The sequence below is a fragment of the Aulonocara stuartgranti genome (assembly GCF_965226115.1).
Source record: "Aulonocara stuartgranti genome assembly, chromosome: 7".
In the NCBI taxonomy this organism is placed as follows: domain Eukaryota; kingdom Metazoa; phylum Chordata; class Actinopteri; order Cichliformes; family Cichlidae; genus Aulonocara; species Aulonocara stuartgranti.
The window spans coordinates 15,098,134-15,114,056 of NC_138945.1; the positions used below are offsets into that span (position 1 = coordinate 15,098,134).

General features: G+C 42.2%; 1 protein-coding gene across 4 annotated transcripts; it reads left to right on the forward strand.

Annotated features, from left to right (window-relative positions):
- The first annotated feature begins 1,315 nt into the window (after positions 1-1,315).
- Positions 1,316-15,563, forward strand: cUnh2orf42 (chromosome Un C2orf42 homolog). Of its 4 annotated transcripts, XM_082541520.1 has the most exons (9): positions 1,317-1,592; positions 1,864-2,957; positions 3,794-3,913; positions 4,049-4,159; positions 4,424-4,528; positions 6,212-6,319; positions 6,965-7,065; positions 7,202-7,364; positions 7,457-15,562. In XM_082541520.1, the coding sequence occupies exons 2-9, from the start codon at positions 1,895-1,897 to the stop codon at positions 7,687-7,689; spliced, it is 2,004 nt and encodes a 667-aa protein (XP_082397646.1). In that variant the 5' UTR covers positions 1,317-1,592; positions 1,864-1,894; the 3' UTR covers positions 7,690-15,562. The 4 variants fall into 4 exon arrangements, with proteins under 4 accessions (XP_082397645.1, XP_082397646.1, XP_082397647.1 ...); XM_082541519.1 differs by having other exon boundaries at positions 1,316-1,592; positions 3,794-4,159; XM_082541521.1 differs by lacking the exon at positions 4,049-4,159 and having other exon boundaries at positions 1,319-1,592; positions 7,457-15,561.
- The last annotated feature ends 360 nt before the right edge of the window (positions 15,564-15,923 follow it).

Consider the following 15,923-nt stretch of genomic DNA (forward strand, 5'->3'; position numbering starts at 1 on the left):
GCTCTGTCATGCACTGTCAACTATGGGATCTTATATAGATACACAACACGTGTATGAGCGAGCTTTGTTTACCAACGACCCTGTCGCTGCTTCACTGTTCCTTGGAGCCCTTTTGATACATATTGACCACTGCAGACTGGGAATACTCCATGAGAGTTGCAGTTTTTAAGACGTTCTAACCCAGTCGTCTACAGTCATCACAATTTGGCCCTTGTCAAACTCGCAAGATCCTGACACTTGCCCATTTCAGTAGCTGGGACCACATCCTCAGTAACGATGGGCGATGAGGGATGAGGAAGTATGAACTGGTGCTGCGGTTTGGGGAAGGCCTTGAAGGGGACTGGCAATGGCTCCTAGGGCGGGCAGACCCCCATGTACTAATGAGAAGTGAATGAAGGAAAGGAAGAGAGGAGAAGAGAGGAAAAATGGGGGGGGGGGGGCATGAAAATGAGAACAGCAGGTATTGGTGAAGGGGAGCCCAGAGGGGGGGTGAGGGAGGAGTGGTCCCACTCCTGAAATTCAGATGATATCTCCACTTTTTTCTGCTTCTAGCCCATAAAAATTTGAGGACAAAAAGTTCACTTGCTCTCTAATAATGAATGAATACATAATCAGTCTTATTCACCTCACCTGTCAGTGGTCATAATGTAATGCCTGATCAGTGTACATTTGCACTCATCCCTATGGGCAATTTTGAATCCGCAAGTTACCAAAATGGGAAGCACATGTAAACTCCCTTGGCTTTTTTGTCAGACCAATTAAAAAACTAACTATATATATATATATATATATGTATGTATATATATATGTATGTATATATATATATATGTATGTATATATATATGTATGTATATATATATGTATATATATATGTATATATGTATATATATATGTATATATGTATATATATATGTATATATGTATATATATATATATGTATATATATATATATATATATGTATATATATATATATATATATGTATATATGTATATATATATATATATATATATATATATGTATATATATATGTATATATATATACATATATATATATACATATACATATATATATATACATATATATATATGTATGTATATATATATATGTATATATATATATATATATATATATATATGTATGTATATATATATGTATGTATATATATAAGCACACACATAAAAAAGCTATACAACAAAATAAAATATACCTTAAAACACACACTTGCTATATATTTTTAAGTGGACTTTAATAAATATTTGGCGCACTTTAATTTCATGTGAAAACCAACATGATCAACAAAACAACATAAAAAGCCTCATCAACACAAGCGTCACAGACGTCCACCCGACAGTTCAAAATAACTACAGCCCCCATGAGCCAATGCTCCTGAGGCCGTCCCCTCCCAGAGCCCTGAGCTCTAGTCAACCGCTCTGTCCCCGCCTTTCTACACCACGTGATCGTCTCCGGCCAATAGGGAGTGTCGTTACAGGCGCAATGCGGGTGTCGGGATGTAAGGAGCAATGGCGACGGTCGAGACGATTTTGGAGGTTTGAGTTGAGCTGGATTTGACCAAAAGAGGCAGATTATAGGTAGTTTGGACATTCACACACGTAAAGACCATATGTAAGATAGGAGGTTTGTTTATAGAGAGGTGCTGTAGCGGTTAAACAGAAATATGATAAAGCACTTTAAAAAAAGCAATGTAGATAGTAGAATGAATAAGGCTGAGTGTTATTTCAATTAAAGTTTCATACTATTATAAATCAAAAATACTGTTTTACTGGTAACATTTAGTCACAGCTCCCTTTATTCTTAATGCACGTGTTTATTTTATTTTCCCTCTTTTTAAAAATTTTTAAGGCTTGAATCCCTTCATGTCCTCCTAAAAACAATGGAAACTGAAGTTTGCTCCTTTTCAAGCGTCCTGTCAACCCCCACTTCACAGACTCTAACCAGTCAGGCCAACCTGGCAGCAAAACAGAGAGACAGCAGAAAGTCCTCAGCCGCAACTCCTGCCTTCCTCTCCAACCTGGGAAGGGCCACCCTGCGGGGTATTCGCAAGTGTCCTCAGTGTGGGGTCTACAACGGCACCCGTGGGCTCAGCTGCAAGAACAAGGCCTGTGGGGTGTCCCTCCGGAATGCTTCATCCACGGGCAGAAGCAGCAGGAAATGTGCTGTGGAGGTGGTTAAAGTTATAATCGACAGTGAGGTGAGAGGTGGGAAAGAGCAGGAGGGACAAGGGGTCCTGGGCAGTGGGTCAGGCGGAGGTGTGCAGGTGTTCTCGGTATGTCACAGGGGAAGAGGAGTCACAGGCACACAGTGTGGCTTTGTGGAACTCGTTCCCACGGATACTGCGATCGCCACTGGGGATGGCCCCACCCTGCTCACCCGCATCAACCTGGGCCGCTGCTTTTTGCCTTCCTGCAAACAGGGTCAAAGATCGAATCAGGGCGAGTCACCTGCAGCCAAACAGTCCTCCGAGAGCCTCTGTGTCCACATCAAACAAGCCATAGAGTGTCGCAGCTGTGCCACCCCACTGACGTTCAAAAGTTCAGTCCTGGAGGGTTTGAAGGCCTCAGATCAAGTCAAAGAAGAGCTGTGGCGGCTGGCCACGGAGTCTCCGGGGCCCCTGGTGCAGCGCGTTTCTAAAGACACGCTGGTGGTGAAGTGTCACACGGACTCACACCATCCACTGGGGCTGCTGCATCTGACTGTAGGCGCAGGGGGGCCGTCATCAGAGGCTTTGAAGAGCGAGAGAAGCATTTTTCACTGTGCCTGCCAGGTTAACACGAGAAGAAATAAAGCCGGCGTGGACGGAGCAGGCGGCTCTCAGCTGCCTCCCAGCTCTTTCACTTTGCAGCCCTGCCTTCACTTCTTTGCCTGCGTGTGTGCATTTGCAAGCGACGAGAAGCTGGCCTCAGAGTTTTCAGCTTTCCTCAACTACGCCTCCAGCGGTACGGCAACCCAGCTGATTTCAACCAGTTTCGACAGAACCTGGCAGCAGACTGGGATTACATTAGTACTCAAGTGTTGTCAGACAAGAATACTGAATCCAGTCTCTTTATTTATGAAACTTCTCAACAAGCAAAAAGATACACACATACATATATTAGTGATAATAACCTGTCATTTTGGAGGGCTGCAGAGGAATACTGTTTAAAAAAACAGCAATTGAATGTACATGCACATGATGTTTACTAAGAGACTTGGCGAAAATCAGAGTTACACATTTTTCTCTGACCTGTAATGCTTTTTTTTTTTTTTTTTTTTTAATCATTTCTGATTGTTTTGGTGTGAGTTGCCCTGAGCTGTGGGTATGTCTGCCTTTCTGCAATGCAATGAAACCAGAAGGCTCGACTTGTAGTAGTGAAGAAATATCCATATATTTCAGTTGTTCAGAAGTACACCTGTTCAACTGCTCTATAACACAAACTGTCTGATCAGCCAATCATATGGCAGTGACTCAGCGAAGGTGACTTGATGACATTCAAACTGGGCATCAGAATGGGAGAAGACTTTGAGCATGGCTTGGTTGTGTCACTCTGTCACAAGAAAAAGCCCCTCATTATGCTTTTTTTTTTTTCCAAGTGCCATTTAACTTAAGCATAGTCAAGAGAAAGCAGATGTCTCCAAGACTGGGTTTCTAACACCAAAACAATCTAGATGTATAAAAAGCACCACAGACCAGCTTACGGCTTTACTCTTGGCCACAAATGCAGCTCAGCCAACTGTTCCTTCATGCTTGATCACATGTCTTAGCATGTCCCTCTCCTTGTGGTTTTCCTTTCAGGCTTGCAGCAAAAAGTTTTGGGTAGAACAATCAGTCCCTGTGAGAAACCTCTGCAGCAGGCTGAACCCGTCGGCTCTCATCCCAGAGCCAAGAAGCTTCACCTGGATGAATCTGTCTCTGGTGGTTTGATCGTAATTCTTTCTGAAAAACTGAGCACAAATCATTGTGCTCATCGATGTTGCTCTAAATCTGCTGTTGTCCTCACTTCTCTTCCTGTCTTATCTTTCTCTGTCATTTCCTGCTGCCTCTGTGAAGCCCTCTCAGTGGCTTCTCTCTCTGGGGTGGGGAAGGAGGGAGTGTCGGCCTCTTGCCCAAGGAAAGCTGGTCACAGGAAAGCCCCTGGTGCTGGTGGGCCGAAGGCTCCAGGTGCTACCTCCTTGCCTTGTCTCACCACTGGAGCCTTTCCACCTCTCTTGTGTGTGTCTGTTAAAGAACCTTAAATCTCCTCAGACGTCTCTCTCTGTGGTTGTCATTTCATCTATCTAATCTTGCAGCACTTACCCCGATCCACTGTTCAAAAAGAACACAGAAGATACTATAACAGTTGTAGCATATTCTAACATTTAGTTCAGGAAAATGTCTGGATTCTTTTTTAATCTGATTTGAAGACTAAATATTTGTATGTCTCAGGGAGCACTCAGGCCGTGGATGAGCATACGGTGACGATGGGCTTTCATCAGTGGCTGGCGAGTATCACAGAGAGGATCCACCTGGCCATGCACTACCAGTGTGATGGTAAAGTTGAAACAACGATTCAAGCACTAAAACGAAAGTATTTTCAACAAATTAGGCCATGAAATCTTGCGTCTTTGAGAGTAGTGTCACCTGTCTCCGGTGGTACAATGGAGACTTTTACATAGAAAATATCCTCATGTTTGACATCATACCGAGCCACGAGTAGAAAAAAGTTCTTGAAACATAGTGTTTGGAGCAGACTGAAGCCTGAGTTTTTGTCTCACAGAGACTTCTTATTCATTTCCTTGTAGAATAGAATGTCTTTATTGTCACTATGCAGATATACAATGAGATAAAGTCAGATACAGAGATAGTATCTCATTATACGAAACTTTAGCCAACACTTAATAAACACTTTCACCCTCCTTTCACTTTTTTAACCAATAATTGCGCCGGGTCTTCCATGTTGCTCTGTCACATTTTTGATCATAATTCATAAATGTTTTAGTTACTTTACATCCAGTGAAACCATAAATCAGTAAGAAGCAAATCACAACAACAAAAATGTATTTCCAAGTTATCAACATGAACAACATAACAGATTATTAAAAATTAATGACGCAAAGAACCTTTATTTGGAATGGTTCACTCGTTTAATTGTTAAATATGCTGTACTTGCTGTATTTAACCACCAGGGGGCAGCGCAAACACGCTGTTAACACATTTTAAATTGAGGAACTGGGGAGCACACAGTTGTAGTAACAAAACACAAATATTATTCTGCTTTTGATGAAAATAGCAGTTTCTAGTTGCTTATTGCAGAGCTGTAAAACAAAATTAAACGATTTAATTAATTTTTATGTAATTTAATAATCAGAATCAGAATACTTTATTGATCCCTGGGGGAAATTATTCTTTGCATTTCGCCCATTCACTCTATTGAAGCAGTGGACAGCCAATCCAGCGCCCGGGGAGCAGTGTGTAGGGACGGTACCTTGCTCAGGGGTACCTCAGGGTAGCCATTCAGTGGTCCCCATTTTATTTAATTTATTCAGTGAAAACATACAAACTCTCTACATCGACTGTGTTTACATCGACAGTTTAATTCACTATTAGTTATATAGCGCCAAGTCACAACAACAGTCAATTAAAGGCACTTTGGGTAAAGACCCTACAGCAGTGGTTCTTAACCTTGTTGGAGGTGCCGAACCCCACCAGTTTCATATGTGCAGTCACTGAACCCCTCTTTAGTGAAAAATAAAATAAAATAAAATAGATATGTTTTTTACTGGTGCACAAAATGAGCCGTGCATGTCACGGCGGAGGCTCTGCCGAACCCCTGAGATCGACTCACCGAACCCCTAGGGTTCGATCGAACCCAGGTTAAGAACCACTGCCCTACAGTAAGAGAGAGAGAAAACCCCAACAATCAGATGACTCCCTAATGAGCAAGCATTTGGCGACAGTAGGGAGGAAGAACTTCCTTTTAACAGAGAGAAGAAGTAGAATGGGGGAGGCTTTCCCATTCTACCTTTAAATCTCCTAAGGTAGATTTAAAGGTAGAAAGTAATCAGTCTGGGGTGATTACTTGCATATCACCCCAGACTGCAAGTAAGCTTGCAGTCTGGGGTGATATGGTACTATGGTATGGAACTTGATCACAGTACATGTTTCTGCAACATGACAGGCTTTAAATTTCTCACTGCGCACAGAAAAAAAACTGTTTCTTTTTTTCCCCATCAGGGAAGCCAGAGCCTCTGGTCTACCACATTCCTCAGGAGTTCTTCAACGCTCTGCAGCAGCGTCTGTCGCTCGGATCCAAGAAGAGGAGACTGCCTAACTTCACAACAGGTGGGAACATATTAGGCTTTAAGTAAGACAGAAATCAAAACCACACAGCTGAGCTCATCATGTAGCTCATCCTGGAAAAGAACCAATGAGCTTATCCCAGGTTGAGGTGTCCGTGTGCTCACAAGTCACAAGATTCGCTACTTCAGAACAGAGTGATGTCTGAATTTAGGTGCACACAATTATCATGTAACGGGTCTTTGCTCAAATTGTGCTTAAGATCATAATGATCATTTTACAGGCAGTAACCTGTGAATTGTGATGCAAACTATGTCAGCGACGTTCTGGTTCGTCACCCAGAAAGTACTTGATAATCTTACAAATTACAGCACAATGGCAGATATTAAACTAGTGACTCATGAACCATCGTAACACAGCCACGCAAAAACCTTGCAAATGGTTTTAAGTTTCAAGCCAATGGAGGTCATTTTTATCATCTCACAAATCATTAAAGAGAAAAGAAAATACTCAAAAAATGAAATGTAGTAAGTCTGCCTTCATCGCCTCGTTACTCCTCTTGTAACCCTTTGCAGTAACTGTGAATGTCTCCTGTGAATCTGGGTACTTCCAGCTAAACAAGCCCAAAAATTCATACTTATGTGATACGTCTCTCTCTCTCTGTCTCTGTCTTATTTGTGTGAATGTCAGCATTTGTGAGAAACGATGGACTTCCTCAGACCTCTTACTCCAAGTACACCTGGCACATCACCAATCTGATGCAGGTCAAACGCATCTTTGACACTCCTGAGGTAAACGCTCGCATCTATAAATAAAAAAAATCACACAGCATTTCTTTCATGAAAGATCTTCATTAGTGGTTTTTTTGGCAGACCCCAGACCTCTTCTTACAACTTCGTACCTCTTTCTTCTTGTCTTGCCCAACAGCTGCCGCTGGAGGTCACTCAGAGTTTTGTGAAAAACGCAGACGGTTCGTACTCACATTTTCGCTGCCCCGAGCCTCCGCCTGAGTTGGAATCACTAGAAGGATGCAAGTCAGATCGGCCGCAGGCGATACGACCAATGGAGCTCCGCACCTTCCTCAAAGTCGGTGAGTAACTTTTCTTTCTTTCTTTAGTTTTTCTTCTTTTACACCTGAAGTCAGCCTGCACAGCCATGTTTACACTGCTGTTTCTCGAGCAGGAGCAGCAGATCAGAAGGAGGCCTGCCCGTTTGTGATTGACTGGATCCCAGACGTTCTCCCTCGCTGTCACGTGGGAGAGCTCAGGATCAGCTTTGAATTTGGCCACCAACAGAGCGGCCAGCCCGAACACGGCGACAAAACGAGCGCAGCAGAGAAAGGAGGCCGTAATAAGTCAGACTGTCCCCAACACAAACTCACAAACACTGTCGAAATTCTACAGGTCGTCGTCTAAACACAGCATGACATGTGTCTCCTCATGTGTCCCACTCATAAATATATATATATATATATATATATATATATATATCTCCATGTGTCAATAAAAGTATTATGAAACGTGTGAAGGAACAAGTGTGTTACACTGTATAATATTGATCAGTAGAAAGCTAGACTGTACTGGAGTTCTCATTTTAATGTGTATTCCTTTATGCAAAAATATTTAAACTACATATTAAAAATCAACAGTTTATTTTTTGAAACAGATTCAGTTTTTTTTTACTTTGTAAAGATAAGAAAAAAGTCTGAAATTGATTGTACAGTAAAAAGTGTGCAAAATAAAATCAGGAAAAAAAAGATGCATTTACTGCCCTGTGTGTCCTGCTGTGTTTTCATCTTGGGAAACTCAGAAATGAATTCTTAGGCCTTTTCGTCATGTCCAGATGATCAAATGATTGATGATCTGGTTCTTATATGGAGCTTTAAGCCTGATTCATTGATAAAAGTACATTTTTCCTTCACCTTAGCACTTTCTATCTCACATTGACACCCCAGTGAAGGCACTGGAAGTTACTCAGGGTTTAGTGTCTTGCCAAGGATAACTTGGCATGCAGACTGGACCAGCAGAGGGTTGAACCATCAACCTTCTAATTAGTTGAGGACCTACTCCACCTGAGCCACAGCCACATCATTCAGTCACGTGATTAAACTGGTGATTCTCAAATTTAGAAGAACAGGTAAAAACAGAATCATATATAGAAACATTTAATCCAGCATTTGAAAACGAATTATCAGCATATACATTAAAAGAGGCCATTTGTGATCTGATGATCAGAGCTGGTTCTCAGGCAAAGACCGAACCAGCAGGTACACAAGGTCAGGTGAGGGACCAGGAGTATGCTGGCCTTTCACAGAGTGGTGTACCTCAGGGTCAAAGCACAAACTGTCAAAGCACAGTTCTGCTGTAATTGTGTGAGGCGCTTGATGGAGGACAGTCAGCAAAAAGGATAAATTGCTGCCATTTAACAAGCTGACTTTCAGCAGTTTGCAGGTCTGGAAAACTGAAGCCAAAGCAAAGCACCTCCCAGCCACTAGAGGGGAACACCTACGGTTGAACAAAGTCTTCCAGTCCTGTAGAAAACACCCGACTGTTCTGACCTCAGTAAGCGCTTTACTGATAAGTTTAATAAACATCCATTTTACTTAGTCAATTATGGTCATTCTAAGAGTCAGAACTTGTAATTAAGTAATTAATTAAGTAATTAAGTAATTAGTGACGTCACAGTGCAGTCCATCTTTTATACCGTCCATGGTTGTTGTCATGCCATCGTGCACGCTGGAGAAGATCCAGCCTTTACTGGAAATTCATACATGCAAGGAGTCAGACCAGGACTTCCAGCCTAATCTAATAACAGCCTCTGTGCTGGGAGGCAGTGCAGTGTTACAGAAGGACAACTTTTAAGGTGTAGACAGCCAGTATTAAATGAGTTTTCTTTTTTAAGAATTTTTTTTGTCATACCTAGCCTGTCTGACTTTTCCTGGTGACATTTGTGAACATGGCTTGGTTTTCTGGCCGTTCTAATCCACAGTCCAGCTACATGTACATTAACAGGTTCATTGTGCAATATCCAGCTGTAAACTGGATTCCCCCATTATGTAGTTATGTGTTTACATCCACCACTCATTAGTATTCCCTGGAGACATCTCCGGTGTATTTCTTTTCTCTATTTGTAGCGTGCAGTTTGGTGAAGATGCTCTCTGAATTTGCATGCTTAGACATCACAATATCACAGTCAAATTCAGATGACTGCAGGATAAAAGACGGCTTGTGTTCTCATTACAGTGGAAGTCCTGCATTTCTTTTCTGGACGAATGTACATAACTGTTACCAGCAGATGGAAGCAGCGTCCTGCTCCTTCACCTACAGGATTTGAGCAAACACAAATTGAAGAAGTGTAAAAATGGAGGAGAAATGAGTGTAAGAAGTGCATCGTTTCACTCTGTTCCTCTCAGGAAATGAGTTAATATAGAATAAAATTAGGTGTATAACTGCATTTCATAATTTGGCTTCATCCCTTTTTTCTCCCTTCTGGGCATCACAAAGCGGCGATTACACACTTGCTGTGTGATATATCGCTGGAAACATCACACATGCTTACAAAATGTGTCCAAATGCTCATGAATTAATTAAGATTACAAGTTAATGCCATGAGGACGTAACGCCAAATTATATGCAGCGCTCAGAATAGCAGCTTGCACACTGTGTATCTACATGGTTGGTGTAGGCGTTTAAGAACAGTGCCAGCCCCCGGCCTCGTCGTCCCTCACAGGCCCCCAGGACATCAGTGTGAGTACAGCCTCTGCCTGTGCAGGAGGGGGGTGGAGGGTGGGGTGCAGGTTTCTGCCAGACAGCTCTGAGGAACACATTTAGCTGTTTATGTAGTCTGTCAGTCACAGAGATGGGAGACACATCAATCCTCTCCTGGAAGGAATAGCGAGCACATTGTGACAGAGAGACTTCCTCCATCACCTAAAAGATGTGTTATAGAAAGAGACAGCAAAGGCCTGAGAGGGTGGGAGGGCTCGTATGTTGCTGGAAGCCAGAAAAGTTGATTTAAATTTAAAAAGACTAAAGTGGTTTTCAGTAAAATTAATGGTCTTAAAAAAAAGCCTCAAGATTGAAAAGCTGATAGCAGCATGTCAGTCACTGCACGGTGGCATATGTCAGTTCCACAGTGGTATGTCACAGCTCTTGGATGGCACGCTATACCATACTTTCCAACGGTGTGTGTCACATCAGTATGCAAATTTTATGCCAGTGACATTGTTTCGGGGTGGGTGTTTCTATCTGAGCTCGTCTTTTATTAGAAACGCACCAGAGGCTGATACTATAGCTAACCTTTGCTAAAATGTCCATGGTTTCTTTAACTGCTGTAACCAGTCTTTCTAACCAACGAGAGTGGGCTGATCCAATTTAGGGAAGCCATTTGCTAACAAGAAGCAAACCAAGAACATACAGTGGGTTGCAAAAGTATTCGGCCCCCTTGAACTTTGCCACATTTTGTCACATTACAGCCACAAACATGAATCAATTTTATTAGAATTCCACGTGAAAGACCAACACAAAGTGGTGCACACGTGAGAAGTGGAACGAAAATCAGACATGATTCCAAACATTTTCTACAAATAAATAACTGCAAAGTGGGGTGTGCGTAATTATTCAGCCCCCTGAGTCAATACTTTGTAGAACCACCTTTTGCTGCAATTACAGCTGCCAGTCTTGTAGGGTTTGTCTCTACCAGCTTTGCACATCTAGAGACTGAAATCTTTGCCCATTCTTCTTTGCAAAACAGCTCCAGCTCAGTCAGATTAGATGGACAGCGTTTGTGAACAGCAGTTTTCAGATCTTGCCACAGATTCTTGATTGGATTTAGATCTGGACTTTGACTAACACATGGATATGTTTTGTTTTAAACCGTTCCATTGTTGCCCTGGCTTTATGTTTAGGGTCATTGTCCCGCTGGAAGGTGAACCTTCACCCCAGTCTCAAGTCTTTTGCAGACCCCAAGAGGTTTTCTTCCAAGATCGCCCTGTATTTGGCTCCATCCATCTTCCCATCAACTCTGACCAGCTTCCCTGTCCCTGCTGAAGAGAAGCCCCCCCAGAGCATGATGCTGCCACCACCATATTTGACAGTGAGGATGGTGTGTTCAGAGTGATGTGCAGTGTTAGTTTTCCGCCACACATAGCGTTTTGCATTTTGGACAAAAAGTTCCATTCTGGTCTCATCTGACCAGAGCACCTTCTTCCACATGTTTGCTGCGTCCCCCACATGGCTTGTGGCAAACTGCAAACGGGACTTCTTATGCTTTTTCTGTTAACAATGGCTCTCTTCTTGCCACTCTTCCATAAAGGCCAACTTTGTGCAGTGCACGACTAATAGTTGTCCTATGGACAGATTCCCCCACCTGAGCTGTAGATCTCTGCAGCTCGTCCAGAGTCACCATGGGCCTCTTGGCTGCATTTCTGATCAGCGCTCTCCTTGTTCGGCCTGTGAGTTTAGGTGGACGGCCTTGTCTTGGTAGGTTTACAGTTGTGCCATACTCCTTCCAATTCTAAATGATCGCTTGAACAGTGCTCCGTGGGATGTTCAAGGCTTGGGAAATCTTTTTGTAGCCTAAGCCTGCTTTAAATTTCTCAATAACTTTATCCCTGACCTGTCTGGTGTGTTCTTTGGACTTCATGGTGTTGTTGCTCCCAATATTCTCTTAGACAACCTCTGAGGCCGTCACAGAGCAGCTGTATTTGTACTGACATTAGATTACACACAGGTGCACTCTATTTAGTCATTAGCACTCATCAGGCAATGTCTATGGGCAACTGACTGCACTCAGACCAAAGGGAGCCGAATAATTACGCCCACCCCACTTTGCAGTTATTTATTTGTAAAAAATGTTTGGAATCATGTCTGATTTTCGTTCCACTTCTCACGTGTGCACCACTTTGTGTTGGTCTTTCACGTGGAATTCCAATAAAATTGATTCATGTTTGTGGCTGTAATGTGACAAAATGTGGCAAAGTTCAAGGGGGCCGAATACTTTTGCAAGCCACTGTATTTACTTTTAAGCAGTAGTATTGTATTTTGTATGTAAATCTTTGAAGCTGGATTTAAGAAACACGAGTTTCTTAGTACAGAATGTGATGTCATCAGGTTGGTGTGTTGATTGATTTATATTAACTGATAACTACTTCTAAGGTTAACACTCACTGTTGCAGACAGGGGCAGTGCAAAAGTGAAAAACAACAACAACTACTCCACAAATTCATACTTTTGGGGTACCTTGCGAGTACTAACATGAAACCGGAAGTCTCAGCCAGGTAGCAAAAACTTCAGCCTGTAATACCATATTGGATTTAGCACTGTCCATGTAACCGAAGAAAGAATAATTACGTTTCTAGAATTTACATTGTGCAATAAATTTGTCATGTTTAAATATTTTTGAGATCATTCACAATGAGCAGTAATCTCAAAAGGAGCCTTATAGCATCTTTGAGACACTTGTCTTAGTTTTCCACTCCGTTCATATCATGGTCAAGAGAGACTAGCTCTATACTGCATTTCAGTTAAAAGTATCAACCGTATATAAAGGTGCACCTGTTGGTTGTAAGGTTCTTCTACACAGGAAGCAATTCAGTCACTGCGCATTGCTTTATTGCTTTGACAGCTTGTGTTCCTCTAATGTGTTTACCACCCTGTCATGACCAGTGTTGGGTAAGTTACTTTAAAATAGTAACTTAGTTACATTACTAGTTACTTCTCTCAAAAGTAACTCAGTTACTTCAAGTTACTCGTTACTTTCAAAGTAACTAGTTACTAGGGAAAGTAACTTTGGTTTTACTCAGAGTTCTCTTGTTAATGTGTTTCTTCCATAACTTTGCCAGTCTTCTAGCTTGCTTACTTGCCACAAGTGCACTGTGCCACCTACCAATAGAAGGGAAAATATAATGTATAATGTATAATGCATATTTCCACGAGAGAAATCCCACGCCTGGACCGTCATTGACTGCTGCCATGATTCTAGCCTACGTCACAGCGTCATGCGCGCCTTTTACATCCAACACAAAAACTGCAGTCGTGGTGCTTTCGATTGTACTCAGAACTCAGAAATTCTGCCTTCTGAATAGGAAGATGTAGGCAACACCAGACTGCAGATGAGCTGCATACAGGGCTGGACTGGGACTGGGAAAATTGGCCCGGGCATTTTGACTAGAGACTGGCCCACCATTATAGGAAAAATCATAAAGCCTTTGAATGAAAACAAACACTGTTGTGACAGTGATGTTCACTGTTTTGATGGTATATATGCATCAATCTATCAATCGTTTGTTGTAAGATTCAGATAATTATTTTTTAAAAGCGAGACATTTTAAATGAGAATAAGAAAGAAAAGTATTTCTTTGTGCCCCCCTTTCCCTGTTAATGCCCTACCTGGCCCCCTGGCAACACTTTGCTAGACCCGCACCTGCACAGTTACCAGCTGTCAGCTACCTAAAAAAGGATCCTGGTGTTATTTGTCTCTCAGAAACAGTTCATAACTTCCCTTCAACTCATTCATGTCACCTAAAAGGTAAACCTGTTTCTCCATCACCTGTTCAGCTCTGATGATCCAGTAAGGACATCTCCTGGTTTCATCTTCATGTTTCCCTCTCACCAAATAACCAAACGATATCATGACCAGCAGCTTTTTTGCAGCTGTGGCTCCAGCAAACATCAGCTGATACTAGAAATTAATATTAAATAAATTCTAACAACAGCTGATCAAGCTTAAATGTGCTGCTGTTGTTTAGCGCGACATCCCCTGGTTTCCTCTTTCGGCGCAAAGTGAGCGATAAACAAACAAGAGAGCCGATCAGCTGATCATTGATCAGTTTTCATGATTGAAGTAGAAACGGGAGAGGGAGGGGGGAGAATGAAAGAAGAAGAGGCAGCTGTGCAGCAAAGACACAGAATAACTCCAGCTTTGTGCCTTTTCCATTGTAGCTGAATTACGGGATAAACTGTTCCTTTTCACCTCAATAAGAAACGCGTAATATTTTCTCTGAATACCAGACGGGACGGTTGGCAACTCTAATAACTTATGAACAAAATAAAGTTCAACATCAGTAACTTCATAGCACCACCCAGCTGTATAGAAACTCCGTCATGCTAGCTAGCACGCAGTACGGAAAAAGTCAGAATAACGAAAATAAACTCCACCTAAACTTGGTTCATATCTGACCCAGAGAGACTGCAGGTCATAACTTCTTACCTGAAGTTCGTTCACACTTGGACCGGCGGCCGCCTCGGGTCTCTTTTCCTTCTGCGTCCCCTTTCCTTCATCCACCTGCTGGCCTCCACCACTTGCTAATGTTACTGAATCTGTGGAAGCTCCGCGATAGCCACCACACGAAGTAACGAGTAACGACCCTATCTAAATCCCAGTAACGACTAACGCGTTCCTGATTTTGGCATAATAACTAGTTACCGTGCTCGTTACCACAATAATAACGTAGTTACTGTAACGCGTTACTTAATAACGCGTTAGTCCCAACACTGGTCATGACTCAATCAACCATATTCTTCAATGTCATTGGTAGTCACTACAGTCCCTCGCTTTACAGCTGAGGAAAACTTAACTCAGGACCTGGCCACTTTGTATCACTAGTGCCTTATTTCGCCCATTGTCACGTCAAGCCACAGAACAAATCAGACTTTCTATGGTCTCTTATTGCTAAATGAGTCAAGGCCTCTATATACTCTGCATTCTGAGGTTTCAATGTTAGAGTTTCAGTACTAGTTTTTTTTTAAAGGCAGATATTAACATTTGAAAAGGAGAGGGCAAAGTCGTTAGCTAATGCTGGCTGTATTCATAAACAATTAACAGACACACACATTTGCTAATTAGTGTCCAGTAACAGAATAACATGATGCAGGTGTTTTCCATAGGACTGGGAGTCTTTACTCAACCACAGGGGTTGCCCTCTAGTGGCTGTTGTGCTCGTATGGGTTCCTGGCTTCCTCCCTCAGTCCAAAGCTATTCATGCTTGGTTAAGTGGTGATTTCAAATGGGCTTGGGTGTGATGTGGATAAATAGGTTAAAGTGTGTACATTAAAGCCCTAATGTGCTTTGAATGGCCGGTTAACTAAAAAAAGCATATACATGCCTTTTCCAGTTGCCTCTCTCTGATATAAAAACATGCTATATGAGCAAATTTTGGTTAGCAAGCGTAGCTGCATGTTGATGAAAGATCACATACTCACCTTAATATCATTTTAATTGGTTTTAACGAGATGCAGCACTTGTACTATTAATACAGAACTTTCCAGACCTCAGACTCACAAATCCATTATCACTTGTTGAAGCATCCCCACGGCCCTCATCACTTGACTTATCTCCGTAATGAGGTCAGAAAAGTTGCTTCCATTTGCACGCGATTAGTGCAAACAGCAGGTCTTTGTGTCCAAGCACAGAAAAACAATATGAAAAAGGGAAAAACCGCGAGGATGCACCAATCATCAGTTACAAAGGTCAGCATTTTTACAAGGCAAAACACATTATCTAAGCCTGCCACGTGGATATATGAGGTGTAACTCAGTGTAAGACAAGGGCGGGGAAAACGATCTGCCAACAAGTAGCCTACCTGCCAACTGGAAGAGATGCAGGCAAACTGACGGGACTTATCAACACGTCCGTGATGACTGATGACAAA

What these genes read in the sequence shown, in the direction of transcription:
- cUnh2orf42 (XM_082541519.1), top strand. Translation starts at nt 1,895, where the DNA reads ATGGAAACTGAAGTTTGCTCCTTTTCAAGCGTCCTGTCAACCCCCACT. An exon ending in CCTCAACTACGCCTCCAGCG is followed by an intron (nt 2,958 to 3,793) that starts GTACGGCAACCC and finishes TTTTCCTTTCAG; the next exon opens with GCTTGCAGCAAAAAGTTTTG. An exon ending in CATGCACTACCAGTGTGATG is followed by an intron (nt 4,529 to 6,211) that starts GTAAAGTTGAAA and finishes TTTCCCCATCAG; the next exon opens with GGAAGCCAGAGCCTCTGGTC.